General features: G+C 40.6%; 2 protein-coding genes across 2 annotated transcripts; one reads left to right on the top strand and one right to left on the bottom strand.

The window, feature by feature from the left end:
• Positions 1-614: 614 nt before the first annotated feature.
• LOC146705420 (uncharacterized) lies at positions 615-14,882 on the top strand. Its single transcript, XM_085463067.1, has 6 exons — positions 615-679; positions 7,328-7,469; positions 7,923-8,370; positions 8,666-8,908; positions 9,039-9,286; positions 10,676-14,882. Exons 2-6 carry the CDS (start codon positions 7,336-7,338, stop codon positions 13,014-13,016), a joined length of 3,414 nt encoding a protein of 1,137 aa, XP_085319193.1. The 5' UTR covers positions 615-679; positions 7,328-7,335; the 3' UTR covers positions 13,017-14,882.
• On the bottom strand, positions 4,112-5,920 carry LOC146705421 (protein FAM200C-like). Its single transcript, XM_085461003.1, has one exon. It carries the CDS (start codon positions 5,918-5,920, stop codon positions 4,112-4,114), a length of 1,809 nt encoding a protein of 602 aa, XP_085317129.1.
• Positions 14,883-14,914: the final 32 nt, after the last annotated feature.

The raw sequence follows: 14,914 nt of genomic DNA, 5'->3' as shown, positions 1-14,914 counted from the left end.
CCCTTCCAGGCCTGTAGTCATTTCTTTTCTTGAGTTTATTGTCATTTGATTCTTGTTAAGTGTCCGATGGGGAAATCCTGAACACTGAGGTGGTGAAGGAGATGTGAGGTCATTTTCTAATTTTAGTTCACCATTAGTCTGTTAAGTATGCTTCATTTATTTACACAGACACTGCTAAGTCCAGAGTCAGTTTTCCAAGCAGACACAGATTAAAGGCGGGGACCTTTCTGAGTTCACTGTAACTCTGACTCTGGTTGTCCATATTATTGTAGTTTATCAAAGTATCATATACATATCCTGTGTATAATTTGACTGATTATTTCTAGAAAATGTTGAGAATCTTCATTTTATTTAAATAGTGAAAGCCTCTCTCTATTTTTGAATCATAATGAACTGAAGAGTACAAACCATTGACTGACAGCAAAGGCATTAACATATACACATTTTCAGATTAAAATGAACAAACTGACATTATTATTATGTTTAAATGACACAGAATCTCCATCTTTCCTGAATCAGTGCTGTGATGTTTTGTTGTTGTCGCTCCTTGAAGAAGAGCTGAGTTTAATTTTAGAGCATAAGTGGTGGTCTGGTGTCACAGTTACATGAGCCAGTATTCAACAAGACGCTGCACTGAGAACTGGACCAAAGCTGGGCTCAAAACTGTGTTGAACTATCGGTATGTATCTAAGAGGAGACTGGGTGGTGATTACTTTTTAAGTACCAATTTAAAATGTTGGAACGGTTTCATATCGAATACCGTTTCTGAATTCAATACGGAATGAAAGTATGTTTATCTAGATAAGCTCAGTGGTGTATTAGCAACTTAATTTACTGATTACTCAAAACTGGAAACATATTTTGAAAAGCCATACAGAGAAAACAAGGTAAAGAATGGACATTTGGTGTGTTGTGTTTATAGGCTGCAAATGTTGTGCTACATTTCTGGGTTGTATTGTGTTTGTGTACTGTGGGAATTGTGATGATCTTCTGAATAGGTTCACTACTTCAAAGTTTAGTCTATGTCTTTGAAATTATTGCAGTATAACTTGGGAAAACAGTAAAGTGTCAAATTAATCAGTCAAACTGAAAAACCAAACTAAACTTCAAGGAATACAGTCAAGGTAGACAATATGACATCTGAACTAAGAAATAAAAACCTGGAAAGGATATTTTAATAATTCGTTTTAATAATAAATGTTGTAATGAATAACCAAATGATGCTCCATGGTGCAGTTGTTAACATATTTACCTTACACTCCAAAGATCTCCATTTTGAGACCAGATAGAAATCTGTGTCTCAGTATCTCGCAAGACCCCACAAGAAAGTTAATAACAATAATCTATGTAACATTTTTCATTTTGAGGCGCATTGTTCCAAGAATGTGCAGCATACGTCTAATTTTTTTTCCTGCAATCTTGAATAACTAATGACACTTAAAGTCAGAAGTAGCCCATGATGTACTTTAGGAAGAAGTAAAAGAATCAACAGATCTCTGGTGATTCTTTACCAGCACACCAAAAAAAAAAAAGCCCCATTTTCAACACAGGTGCCTTTGCAAGACACAAAACCTTTTAAGGAACTCAATTTCCTGCATCAGTTTCCAGTGGATAAATCAGGGTCTAAATGAGGAATACAGACATCCAATTCCAGTCTGGCATGTACACATTCTTCCTACCGCTGTCGCATTATTGTTATTATTAAATCCTTTATAGTCTCATTGAAATTTAGATCTATTTTTAGAGACGTGTACAACGAACAGTCCAAATATTGAGACAAACAGCTACACTGATCACAAATCAAGAAAAACATATGCAAAACTAGTTGCAGATAGACAAATATAACCTTTTAAAATGTTCCAGTTGAATCACAGAATGCAGTTTCATAGTTTTTTGTAGCTCGTTACATTTATTGGCTGCAAATTATTTCCAGTTTTTCCAAGTTCAGTATGAACAGCAAGTACAGCTAATGTTAAATGTCCTGTGACCTGATGCTGTAAGTACTCACTTTAAATTCAAACAAGAAGTAGAGGTCTTCTATTTGCTAGGGAGCATTGTCACACTTTTCCATATAACATACAGAGGAGTAAGAAAATACCTGTGATGAGTCATAATGTACTTCTACAAATAATATTTTGATGCATGCTCAGTCATCCACGTAAGTAAATCCCAAAAGGTTGATTCTGTTAATCTGGACGTAACATTTTCAGTAGGAGAAACATTTCGTCACTCATCCAAATTACTTTTTCCGTCTCAGCTGACTGCCACTGAATGAACAACCTCACAGCCCACTGTTCATTCAGTGGGCTGGTTTCAGTTATTAACAGTGTTGGGAAGGTTACTTTTAAAATGTATTCCATTACAGAATACATGCCCCAAAATGTATTCTGTAACCTATTCCGTTACGTTACTCAATGACAGTAACGTATTCTGAATACTTTGGATTACTTAATATATTGTGGCGAGTTCAGACAAGGAGGAGACGGAGGTATCGTTTGGTCTTGCTTCCCGTGAGCTAGCCAGGGAGCACAGCCGTTTATTACATTTGCAGAAGAACACACTGCCACTAGCTAACTGCTCAGCGCGGCAACCACAACACACATAGGGCGCCCTCTGACCCCAGAAGGACACACCGTCGCAGCGAGAGGGCGTCACCCGTCACCATGGCAACATACACAAAACACAACTGTACAAGCAGAACCCCGAACAGCCCAGACCCGCTACAATATTATCATGCTTTTTACAACAACGTGAATGTACTATTGCTGTGTGATTTATTACTATTACTGAAGGTCCGCGACTCCGAACTGTAGTAAAGGGACCTCTGACTAATGCTGGGCTCACACTGTGCGATTTTTGGCCCATTTTGAGCCGATTTTTGAGTCGTGTGATCGTTTTGGTGATCGGCCCGATTTTGGCCTTCATCGTGCGTCGTGCATCGTGTAGTATACGTGGGGTAACGAGAAGCGATTGACACCTCACGACCAGCTCCCGATCATCAATCGCTTGGTCGTGAGGGTGTCACCGCAGTTTGCCACACTGCGCACGCGCAAACACAAATGTCAGCGAAAAAGACGGCGTAGCACGGCAGTGCAGCGTGTGATCTGGACACAAGCGATGGAGGCACAACCTGTAGAACCATCCGAGCCCTTTCGATGTGGCCTCAGAAAATTATCACGACCACAACAACCGTGAAAATAGTTGGATCGACACTGCTGCTCAATCACAGCTGCCTGACCAATGTTTTTCATTAGCAATTTAGCAAAGTTGATGGTGGTGGTGTGTCTGTGTGAGTGAAAGACGGAGAGGGAGAGCGAGCGACAGAATTTCTGTTATAACCTTCATTTTTATGGACGCACAGTGTGAGCACTCAGGTCGCATCAGAGCATCGGGCCGTATAGTGTGAGACCCTGCATCGTGACCTATGAACTTCTAACCCCTGCGAGTCAATCGTACAGTTTGAGCAGGAGCTGAATCGCGCGACTGAAAAAATCGCACAGTGTAAGCCCAGCATAATACGGCGGGGTCCCTGTCGGCTGGTAGCCGAAAAATAGCTCTACTTTGTTGTGTGGGTCAACTTCTCTTGCGACAGACAGAGAGAGGCGTTGAAAGGCTGCTCCAACGGAACTTGTTGTTTTCGGAGGAAAACACGAACACAGTGTACAGTCGAGTCTTAATAGCTTACTTACAACTGGGCTCGTCAGGCACTCTTCTTGGCTGCAGTGGTTATTATTATATTTACATGCTTCCAGCTCCCGTTTTTGCTCGATGACTGCTCGTACCTTTCCACTCCCCTTTTTCTCCCTCCTAGCGCTCACAGACACATAACGTGTATGGCAGTCCATTCTCCCAGCAGCACGGACTACACTGAACATGATGCTACATTCTTTAGAGCAGTGGTTCTTAACCTTGTTGGAGGTACCGAACCCCACCAGTTTCATATGCGCATTCACCGAACCCCTCTTTAGTGAATTTTTTTTTTTTTTTCAAATTCAAGACATAGATATGTTTTTTTACTGGTGCACAAAATGAGCCGTACATGAACATCACCTTGTTCAAAGAACAAAACCAACACAATGCATGAACTTACAACAAATTACATACCTGCAAATCAGTGTGACTTCTGCTGTTGCCTTTGAGAGACCAGTTCAGATATGCGTGGCTTCACCTTGGCAAGTGCCAGTCTCATGTCATTTTCACAGAAAAGTCTGTTCCTTTTCTTCGTTTTTATGTCCAGCATCGTCGAAAAGGATTGCTCGCAAAGATATGTTGTAACAAATGGTATAAAAAAATCCAGGGCTTTCTTAGCAATAATTGGATACTTGTCCATTTGTGGACACCAAAACGTTGAGAGTGTTGTTGTTCTGAAGAGTTGCTGTTGAACCTGGCTCTGCTGAATTTCAATGATTTCGTCAAGGTATTCATCATTGACATCTGCTGTCTCAACAGCAAACGTGAACGGCTGTCTCACCCATGCTGGATATGACTCTCTTGTAGGGAAATATCTGTCGAGAGACTTTGCAAGCTCATCTAAGTGCGTTGCAATTGTTTGCTTCAGTTCCGTGGATACAGAAACATCTCCGATTCCAGACACATCTTCGACCTTACTTACACAGTTGTCCAGAAGGGGGAAGTTTGCAAAGTTGTTGTTCTCTGTTCGTCGTTTCCATAACGTTAGCTTTTTTTGAAAAGCCTTCAGGTGTTCTTCCGCTTCTATGATATTGACTCCACCACCCTGCATCTGCTGATTGAGATGATTGAGAGCTGCGAATATATCAGCCATGTACGCTAAAATGAGAATGAACTCAGGATTTTTGAAGCAATCTGCATGACAGTGTTGGTGCTCTTGCAAAAACAGGGCTAATTCCACACGCATGGCAAAAACACGATTCAGCACCTGTCCCCGGGATAACCACCGAACATTAGAATGGTACAGAAGTACCTCGAATTCAGAGCCCATTTCTTTACACAGCTCACTGAAGATGCGGTGCCTCAGAGCACTATTTCGCACATAGTTCACACATTCCACCACGGTTTTTAATACTTCTGCCATTTTTGGAGGCAAGGTTTTTGTTGCCAATGCATGCCTGTGCAAAATACAATGAGTCACAATGATGTGTGGTGCATCGGCTTTTACTAGCGCACCAAAACCAGAGTTTCTTCCCAGCATGACGGGAGCTCCATCTGTACAAACTGCAGAAACCATGTCCCATGAAAGATTGTTGTCTCCGAAGAAGTCATCCACAAGCTTCTTCACATCGGCTGCCTTAGTTGTTGTTGTAAGAGGCTTACAAAATAAAAAATCTTCTTTTATCATGTCATCTTTCACATAGCGCACAAAAACAGTAAGCTGGCTTAGATTAGCAACGTCTGTGCTCTCATCGAGCTGAAGGCTGAATTTTGCCGGGCTTGAAATCAGATCGGCGACTACTTGAGCCAAGATGTCTTTACTCATGTCTTCTATTCTGTCGCTGACGGTGTCATTTGAAAGAGGAATTTGTGATAATTTACCTTCGGCCGCTGTTCCGAGTATCAGATTTGCCATCTTTAACGCGGCTGGTTTCACGAGTGTTTCACCAATGGTGTGTGGCTTGCCCTGCTTTGCGATCAGGTAAGCAACTTCGTACGATGCTGTGAGGATCGGTTTGTTAACGGGTACAAATCCAAGAGCAGGCAGAGTGGGCCTTTCATCGAATCTGGCTCTCTTCACCTTGAATTCAGCAAGTGTTGTGTTCTTGTATTCCCCGTCTCCATGCAGCTTCAAGAAGTGTTCCTTTAGTTTTGCCGGTGCGAGACTAGAGTTGCTCAACTTGGCGTTGCAAATCATGCAGATAGGACGCTCACTCCCATCACGTTCCGTGATACATGTAAATCCATACTGTACATATTCGTCCAACCACTTTCTTTTTTTGCCCGACATAGTTAGTATGGATTAAAATGTTTAAAAAAAAAATCACGCGAAGTACTACCACGACATTCACATGTTGACTACTGCGCGCGCTACATTCCCCGCAGGCCTGATTGGCCAAGCAGTGTAGCATGATCGTCTGCAGCCAGTGATGGCCAGAAGGGGGCGTGTCATCACAAATTTACAAGATAATTCGGGCGTGGCTGGACCTCTGCGACCTCCGCAGTGGAGGCTCTGCCGAACCCCTGAGACCGACTCACCGAACCCCTAGGGTTTGATCGAACCCAGGTTAAGAACCACTGCTTTAGAGCTATGCTTGTAGCATTCTGCCTGTTAGCTTAGCACAACAACAACAACAACGAAAAGGCGCTCTCTCACCCAGGAAACACACAGTCGCAGAGAGAGAGAGCGTCGCCCTGTAACCATGGCAACCGTAACGCTGCCGCCTGGAACAAAAGAACGTAGCTGTCAAACAAAACCCAAACAGTCCTGACCCGCGACAAAATGAAACAGGAAAGTACCGCAGTGTAATCCATTTATTTCAACAAAGTAACTGTATTCTGAATACCACCTTTTTAAACGGTAACTGTAACGGAATACAGTTACTCATATTTTGTATTCTAAATACGTAACGGCGGTACATGTATTCCGTTACTCCCCAACACTGGTTATTAAGCAAATGTACTGTTTATAGGGTTTGAGAAACCTGCAGTCAGCTGAGACTGAAGAAGTCATTTGGATGAGGGACGAAACATTTCTCCCACTGAAAACGCTACATTCAGATGAACAGAATAAAAAAAAATATCAACCTTTTGGGTTCTACAGATATAGAAACATGCATGCCTGCAGCATCTCCACAATCAAGCACAGACAAAATTGTTGATTGAGCAATCATCGAGTTGTTCATGAGAAACAAGATTTGTTTCTAAACAAAAAATCCATTCTTCATCATTTTTCTTGAAAGCTGTTCCACTTTTTTCCCCCCCTCATGGCAGGTCTGCCACAAACGTCATTTTAAATCAACAAATGGAATTTTTTTTTACTCCACACTCATGGGAGTCATACTTTTGATTGTTGTTGTCAGTATTTTCTTTGGCTATGAGTTTTGACCAAAGACCAGGCTGCTTCAACTTAGCTGAGGGTTTGCCTGACATGGACCAAATAACAGACACATTGTAGCATATGGACCACATTTGGCTCACAAAGTTGCTGAAACCACTGTCAAGCCTATAGTTCACAAGTTTTGGGTTACATTTGGTCTATTCAACATTTTTTCCAGTGCTGTAGCTGACCAGGTCTTAAGAATTAGAGATTGGATCCTAATGTTTCTGTCATTTGGGGAAAAAAAACTCTAAAGGCTTCTTATGGTTGTTTTATCATTATCATTATTATTATTATTATTATTTCTACATCTCTCAGGTAACAAGATGTTGTCTACAAAGGGGGAGCAGAGAACATTCAGCAATGGGCGTCTGAGAGACCAGTGGGAGAAGAGAGCCCAGAGCATCGCCGACGACAACAAAAAAGAGGAACAATGGAAGCAGAAAAGTTCCACCAATCTGTGAGAATAAACCTTTTTTTTTGTACAGTGTAAAGAAAATGTTGAAAATTTGAAAATGCAGCTATAAAGATTTTCAGATTTTTATCTTATAATTTATTTCCCAATTTATTATCACATTATTCTACGAATTCCTGAATCACCTCCATCATTCAAAGACAACAGTAAAATCAAACTTTAATGTCAATAGATAACTGGTCCAAAGGTACTTGTTTATGGAGCTTGGGCTGACTTGAAAAGACGCAGAAGTTTGTTTCTGGTCAAACATTTTTAAAAAGTAAGTTTTACATAAAATACATTTTAATTTTCACAAATCATTTAATTAATAATTTGAGACCAGCCTGTAATCGCCAGCCAGGAGGTTTGGTCCTTGGTCCACAGCTGATGAATGTTTCTGTACCTAAGATCTGTATTCATATACACTGATCCAGCGTGTTTTTTTGTTTTAATCTGCAGGCTACTCTCAAAATGGAACTATCACTGGCTGGTTGCTAATGGAGACAAGATGAAAGATGGCATGAGTGAGTTTAAGAGGGTCACAAGTGGTGCAGCTGAAGCAGAAAAAAACAAGCCCAGAATTCGATTCAAAGTTGTCCCTCCTCCTCCCAAACCCAAAGCCGAGCCTCCTCCTCCACCACCTCCTCCGAGAAGGTCAACATCACCCAGACTTCGAAGGCAAAAGCGCAAAGTAGAGGTTGATGCATTTCGAATTTGCTGGAAGGACTCCTGGATGAGCTTGAAGCCACCAAAGTATCTTTTTCTGAAAGCCCAAGAGTTGCAAACCAGAATTCTAGGGTTCACAACCATAGAGCTAACTAAGAACAGCAAGTACAAAGCAAAGGGAAGCGGACTGAAGGGTGAATGGATGTTTCCTGCTCATAAGTGGAATCAATCCTGGAAACAGGTACAAACACTAAAATTTAATATTGCCTGCAGTTTTTGAGGTCTGGGAAATATTTTGGGTACAGTCCTGACTACACGACATAGCTTGATAGAAGGAACTTCCAAGGTGCCATACATGTAAAAGTGCCTAAAACACCCAAACAGGGTCAGAAGAAAAATAAACAAAACAAATCGTTAAATATCCTTCAAGGGACAAGTCACCTGATCTTAATCAAACAGAGTTTGCTGTTCAGTTAACATCCTGTTCAGATTTTGTAGATAACTTTGCAGTGTTGTCTTGTTTTTCTTGTTTCCAGGTGAAGAGTCCAGGCCAGGTGGAGCTTTCTGAGGCAAAACAGTTTCACTGGGATATTCTATTTCAAAGAGAGAACGTTTGTAAGGTTGCGATAGAAACATATTCTCTTCCTGTTTGGGCTGGTACCTGGAAGATCATGAACTTTCCCTTCAGGCAGGAGAAAAAGGACTGGGATCATATCTGGACTGACTACCAACAAAACCTAACCAACAACTTTGATCAAATACAACAGCTAGAGGAGGAGGTGGGGATCATTACAATGACTGTTGTATTGTTGATTTCTGCTCTTTATGGTTTGGCCAGATGCTACATGAGCACTGAATCAGATAAACACTTATTAATATTTGTATTACCACTCTTGAATCATCAAACAGGATGAACCCTTTGACTGGGAGGATTCATGGAAAATGTCTGGAGCAGATTTTGAAACAAACGACTTCACAGATGACGAGACGCTAAGTGAGAGTTCCTTCAGTGCGGACGCTGAAGTTATGATGACTATAACTGATGTGTGCGTACCAGGATGGAGCAAATCCTGGCTACTGTCAGCAGCTCCTCCAGAGGAAGGTGAAGAACGGCAGAAAAGCTGGAGCACTTGCTGGGGATATAAGCAGCAGCTCAGGTGAGTTACCACTGTGTTCTGCACCTGATGCTAAACATAAAAGGGCTATATTTGTAATAAGATTCATGAAGACTTGTTATCTTGCGTTATGATAAGGCAACTTGATAGTTTGTAAAACTCCACAAAAAACACAGACCTTCAAACAGGCACATTTTTCTACACCTGATGCTTTCTGGCTAACATTCACACGCTGATGAATGCATCAAAGAGCAACTTGGGGTTCCGTTTCTTGCCCAAGGCAAGCAGACTGGAGTAGCCAGGGATCAAACCACCAATCTTCCAGTTAGTAGAGGGCCTGCTCTAATTCTTGCTCTACCTAGGTTTGAAAGCTTTTGTTCCCTAATAAATGAAATGGTCATCTAAAAACAATTTTGCATTTACTCAGGTTATCTTTGTCAACTATCACAATTTGTCAAACAGGCAAAAAATAAACTTTGTTTAGTGGTTTCTTGTTTCCTGTTTTATTGTGAAAGTCTATGTCTCATGTGAGCGTGTTCAGTTTACCTCCCTTGTCTCGTCTCGTTAATCACTCCCAGCTGTGTCCCCCACCTGTCTGTAATCTCCCTGTGTTTCTCTGAGTGTTTTTAGGTCGTGTTTTCTGTCATTGTAGTGGCTGGTCTGTCTGTGTATCCACCATGCTTCATGATGTCCGTCGTCATTTACCTCTGCTCATCCTCCTTCATGTTCAGGTCCTGGTTTGTGTTCAGTAGTTTAGTTGTTCTCAGTTTAAATAGTTTTCAGTCCCTTTTGCTGTTTCTCCATTTGCATTTTGTGTTCAATAAACCACCTCACCTTCACTACTGCAATTAGATCCTCCTTTATTATTTCCCCACGGCTCACTCCACTCGCCGTGACACAAACAGAAACAAAACAGCTACAAAACCCCTCTGTTTTGGAGTTGCATGTCTTTCTTGGTTGTTTTTGTGATCTTCCCAAAGATGGACCTGATGAGCAAATCAGCTCAAATGTCTTCAGATTCAATTCAATTCAGCTCAGTTTTATTTATATAGCGCTAAATCACAAAATCAGTCCCCTCAAGTAGCTTTGTATTATACGGTAGACCTTACAATAATACATGCAGAGACCGGTTGGGGAAGGAAGACAGGATAAAAGACATGCTGTGGACGAGAGCTGGAGATTAATAACAACTATGAATCAGTGCAGAGAGGTCTATTAACATATAGTGAGTGAGAAATGTGAATGCATGGGAATCTCCCAGCAGCATCCCCCTTTTGCAGCATAACAAAGGGAGGATTCGGGGTCACCTGATCCAGGCCTAACTGATTCAGCCCTAGCCTGAATCACACATGGTTTACTATTTCTACTGTTATATTTCTATGAAAAGTTCTTCTTCATGTCCATTTAACCAAACCGTGATTTCATCCACAGGTGGTGCAAAGCTTCTGTAAACTCCAATCATCAACACAGTGCCATGCTGGAGAGAAAACGCAAAGCTACAAACTTCCTCTTCACATCAGAGTTGGACGAGGAGATGACAGACACCACTGAGTGGATGGAGGCCTGGAAGGCTCCAAGAGGATGGTTTAAGGTAGAGGAGGAGGAAACAGAGGAGGAGGGGGAAGCAGAGGAAATATATGTCAAAGGGGAGGAGGATGATGAAGGAGTGAATAATGAGGACAGAGATATGGATGAGGAAGAGGAGGATGGAAATCTGGATGGTGTGGAGGAGGATGAAGGAGTTGAAGAGGAGGAAGCTTTCAATAAAAATAATGTGGACAAAAAACTAGAAAAGGAGAGAAAAATAGAAATAGTTATAGAAAAGAAAGAAAAAGCCCTTAACAAGAAGGCTGAAGATGATGAGGAAGAAGATGAAGGAGTGGATGAAAATGAGGAGGAGGAGGAAGAAGAGTATGAAGATACTGACAACAAGAAGGAGGGCAAGGAAGAAGACAATGAAGAGGAACAGGATGAAGATGGTGGAAGGGAGGATGGAAACAAAAAAGGCAATCAAAAAGATGACAATGAAACAGATAACGATGAGGAGGAGAAAGAAGAGGAGGAGGTGGAGGAAGGGGATGAAAAAACTAAGGTAGAGAAGCAGGAAAAAGACACAAATGAAAATGATGAGGGTGAAGTAGAAGAGGAAGAGCAGGACAGTGAATTGAATGAAGATGAAAGGGATGACAAAGTGGAAAAGCTGAATGAGGAAGGCACAGACGAAGAAGAGGAAGTGAATGCAGAAATAAAGGAAGAAGAGGAGGAGGAAGACATAGAAGATGAGGAAGAGGAGAACAAGAATGGCATAAATGAGGAGAAAGGAAACCATGATGGTGGCAGGGATGAAGATGCAGAGGTAGATGAGGAAGAGGAGGAAGATGAAGATTATAATAACAATGATGATGAAACAAATGTATGTGAAAAAGAAAAATACAAAGAGATGGACAAGAAAGATAAAGGTGGAGAAGAAGAAGAAGAAGAAGAAGAAGAGGAGGAAGAAGAAGAATCAAAAGAAGGAAAAGAAGAAGAAGCAAAAGAAAAAGAAGAAGATGAAGATGAAGAAGAAGCAAAAGAAGGTGAGGAAGAAGAAGAGGAAGAAGAAGCAAAAGAAGAAGATGAAGATGAAGAAGAAGCAAAAGAAGGTGAGGAAGAAGAAGAAGAAGAGGAAGAAGAAGAAGAAGCAAAAGAAAAAGAAGAAGATGAAGATGAAGAAGAAGAAGCAAAAGAAGGAGAGGAAGAAGAAGAAGAAGAAGAAGAAGAAGAAGAAGCAAAAGAAAAAGAAGATGAAGAAGAAGAAGCAAAAGAAAAAGAAGAAGATGAAGAAGAAGAAGCAAAAGAAAAAGAAGAAGATGAAGATGAAGAAGAAGAAGCAAAAGAAGGAGAGGAAGAAGAAGAAGAAGAAGAAGAAGAAGAAGAAGAAAAGGGAGAGGGTGGTGGGGATGAAAAAAATGAAACAGAAAGAAATAAGAGTAGTAGGGTTAATGTAGATAAGGAGGAAGATGAAAAAGATGAAGATGATGACAAAGCTGATGAAGATGAAGAAGAGGATGATGCGCAAAAGAATGAAGGCAATAATGTAGATAGCGAGGATGAAGAAGAAGAGAAGGAAGAAGAGGATGAAGCAGACAACGACCAGGAGAGTGATGAGGATGGTAAAGACAGAGAGGAGAATGAAAATGTTGACGAGGAGGAAGGTGGTGTAATATTTGAGAAAGATGAAGAAGAAATTAAAGAGAATGACAAAAAAGCTGACCATCACAAGGATGAGGAAGAGGAGGAGGAGGATGAAGAGAAGGAGGCTGGTGAGAAAGAAAATGAAGCAGAGGTTATAGTAGAGAAAAACACAGAAGAAGAAAAGAAGGTGAAGAAGTCACAGAAAAGAATGAAACATAAGCCCGATGTCCCGCTCCATCTGCAGTTCCACAAACTGAACGCCTGCTTTCCCTCCTGGAAGCAGTCATGGATGGTGGCAGTAGCTCACAGAGGAGGTTGTGATGCTGAGGATGAGGCTTACGAAGAGGGTGAGGAATCGGAATTGAGAGCTTGGAAGGACTCATGGAGGATTTGTCGCTATAGAAAGCCAGATGATGATGACGTGGTGTGTTTCTCTATGGAGCACCGGAGTCAGCGGTATATGGGACTGACGCATGAAGAAGACAGCATGCCAAACAGTGAGTGGACTCTGAGCTGGAAAATGAACAAAGAAAAAGATGAAGATGCTGAAGAAGAAGAAGAAGAAGAAGAAGAAGAAGAAGAAGAAGAAGAAAGTTAAAATTTTCTGAGAGGAGAAATTAGAAGTGCTGGGTATTATTTATACCTGATATGAACTAAATGTGTCAAAAGCTGGGATTGTCATGTCTTATTTCAGATGCTGACCAGAGATACTTTTAATCCAAACTTCTGTTCTGCATGTTTAGGTTTAGGCTAGGCTACTGGAAAACTGCAAAAAGATATTTATTTCAACTGTTGATGCCATCAACAACCTCACATGCCCAGAAGGAAGTAACTAATACAGTTAGCAACATGTCTGTGTTTACTTTAGGTCAGATTTGAAAACTACTGATGAGTCGTGATTTTTTTTTTCTTTCTTTACGCTTCTTATATAGTTTGGTGCTGTTTTGTGATCCTTCTTGCTTGAGTGAATGTCAACAATGAAAAGTACAAAGTTAGCATGACAATTAACGGTAGCTATGCAAGCTAGCCAACTCTCAGTCGGTAAAAACAATAGCATTTACATAAGCCCGGAAATCCACAGTTCATTATCAGTGGCTTTCAGCAAGAGTTCTCCAGGTTTTCTTAAGGTCTTTGAGAGTTTTTCTTTTCAGTCATTTTCAGTCCATTCCTTTTCCTTCCCATTTTCAGAGAAATTATTTTTTGTTGTGTATTTGTTAAGCACGAGCCACTTAACACTGGCCACCTAACTCAATGGATAAAAGAGTGTAACCTATGCATAACAACTGAGCAAAGAACCAGTTTTAAAGCATTATTTTACAAAGTTTTTTTGTTACAAAGACACATAATTTAATAAAACTCATGAAACAGTATTTCTGCACAAAACAAACAATTATTAATGGAAAACATGGCTTATATTGACATGGTGTGCAGAGTGTCCTTAACAACTTTGAGGAAACTGATCAAATGGAGGACAAAGAAGGTGCAGAAAATGAAAACAATATGTAACAGTATCTTTATCCAGTGTCCTGCATCTGGCATTTGATTCATCTCCTGTTTCCCAAAGTCCCATCAGAAGTGGTCTCAGTGGAAAGGTGGCTGTCAAGAAGCCATTCATACAGAGGGGAGACAGGGAGAGAGGCTGAGAAGTGCCAAATTACACAAGTACTGGACTAAAAATGCAGTGGTTGAAACAAAGATAAAGTGGTTGACAGCTTAAGAAGAATGTAGGAAAGGAGCCAAATGCCAGTTGGCCTCTTTACACTCAGCATTCGATGCTAAACTAATTTGATAAGTACACTCAGGGAGGATATCCTCCAGAAAGGCCAGCATAAATTTCACAATTTAACTTTTAAAAAAGTTATCCAGATCAAAAGCATAAAATGTTATGGGTTCTTCACTTGCTGATGCTCCAGAGCATCATTTGATTAAACTTTATAAAATCTTCATCTTTGACACTAGAAATTTGATATTAAAAATGATAACATACAAGGAAGTGTCCTGCTATAAGATTACATATTATTATTTTCACGTTTACAGTTATAGCTGCTTTTTCATCCTGTGTTACTAAATTTCTGCTAACTGCCTTCTACTGCTAGACTGTTTGTGTCATTAGACACCAAAGCTCTGAGGGTGTTGTGAAGATGTACAATTTACCCCACATCAAAACATAAAAATCAATAGCCAAGCAGTGAGCAGCTAATGGCTGTAATTGGTTAACACAATGTACTGACGGGGTAAAATATGAAGCACTTTAAGAGAGGTGACTGAGGTTTGTCTGATTTTTAAAGTAAGAAAATGTCATATTGGTGTTGTGTAGATGGAAGAGGCTGTGCAGAGATCAGTCTTAAACATTTATATGGTGATGTGCGTCTTTACTGCACTCTTTTATGATACAGTGAAGATCAAACTGCAACTTTTATTAAAGTTATAAACTGTGAATTTTACAGAAAAAAACTGCGTGTTTGTTTTCGCACAACTTATTCACACTTAATAGCA

This window comes from Copadichromis virginalis, linkage group LG7 (genome assembly GCF_057382275.1).
Source record: "Copadichromis virginalis isolate Kocher_CV1m ecotype Utaka linkage group LG7, C_Virginalis_male_GT1.1, whole genome shotgun sequence".
NCBI lineage: Eukaryota > Metazoa > Chordata > Actinopteri > Cichliformes > Cichlidae > Copadichromis > Copadichromis virginalis.
The sequence above is the reverse complement of the archived record's forward strand: the minus strand, read 5'-3'. Positions and strand labels throughout refer to the sequence as shown.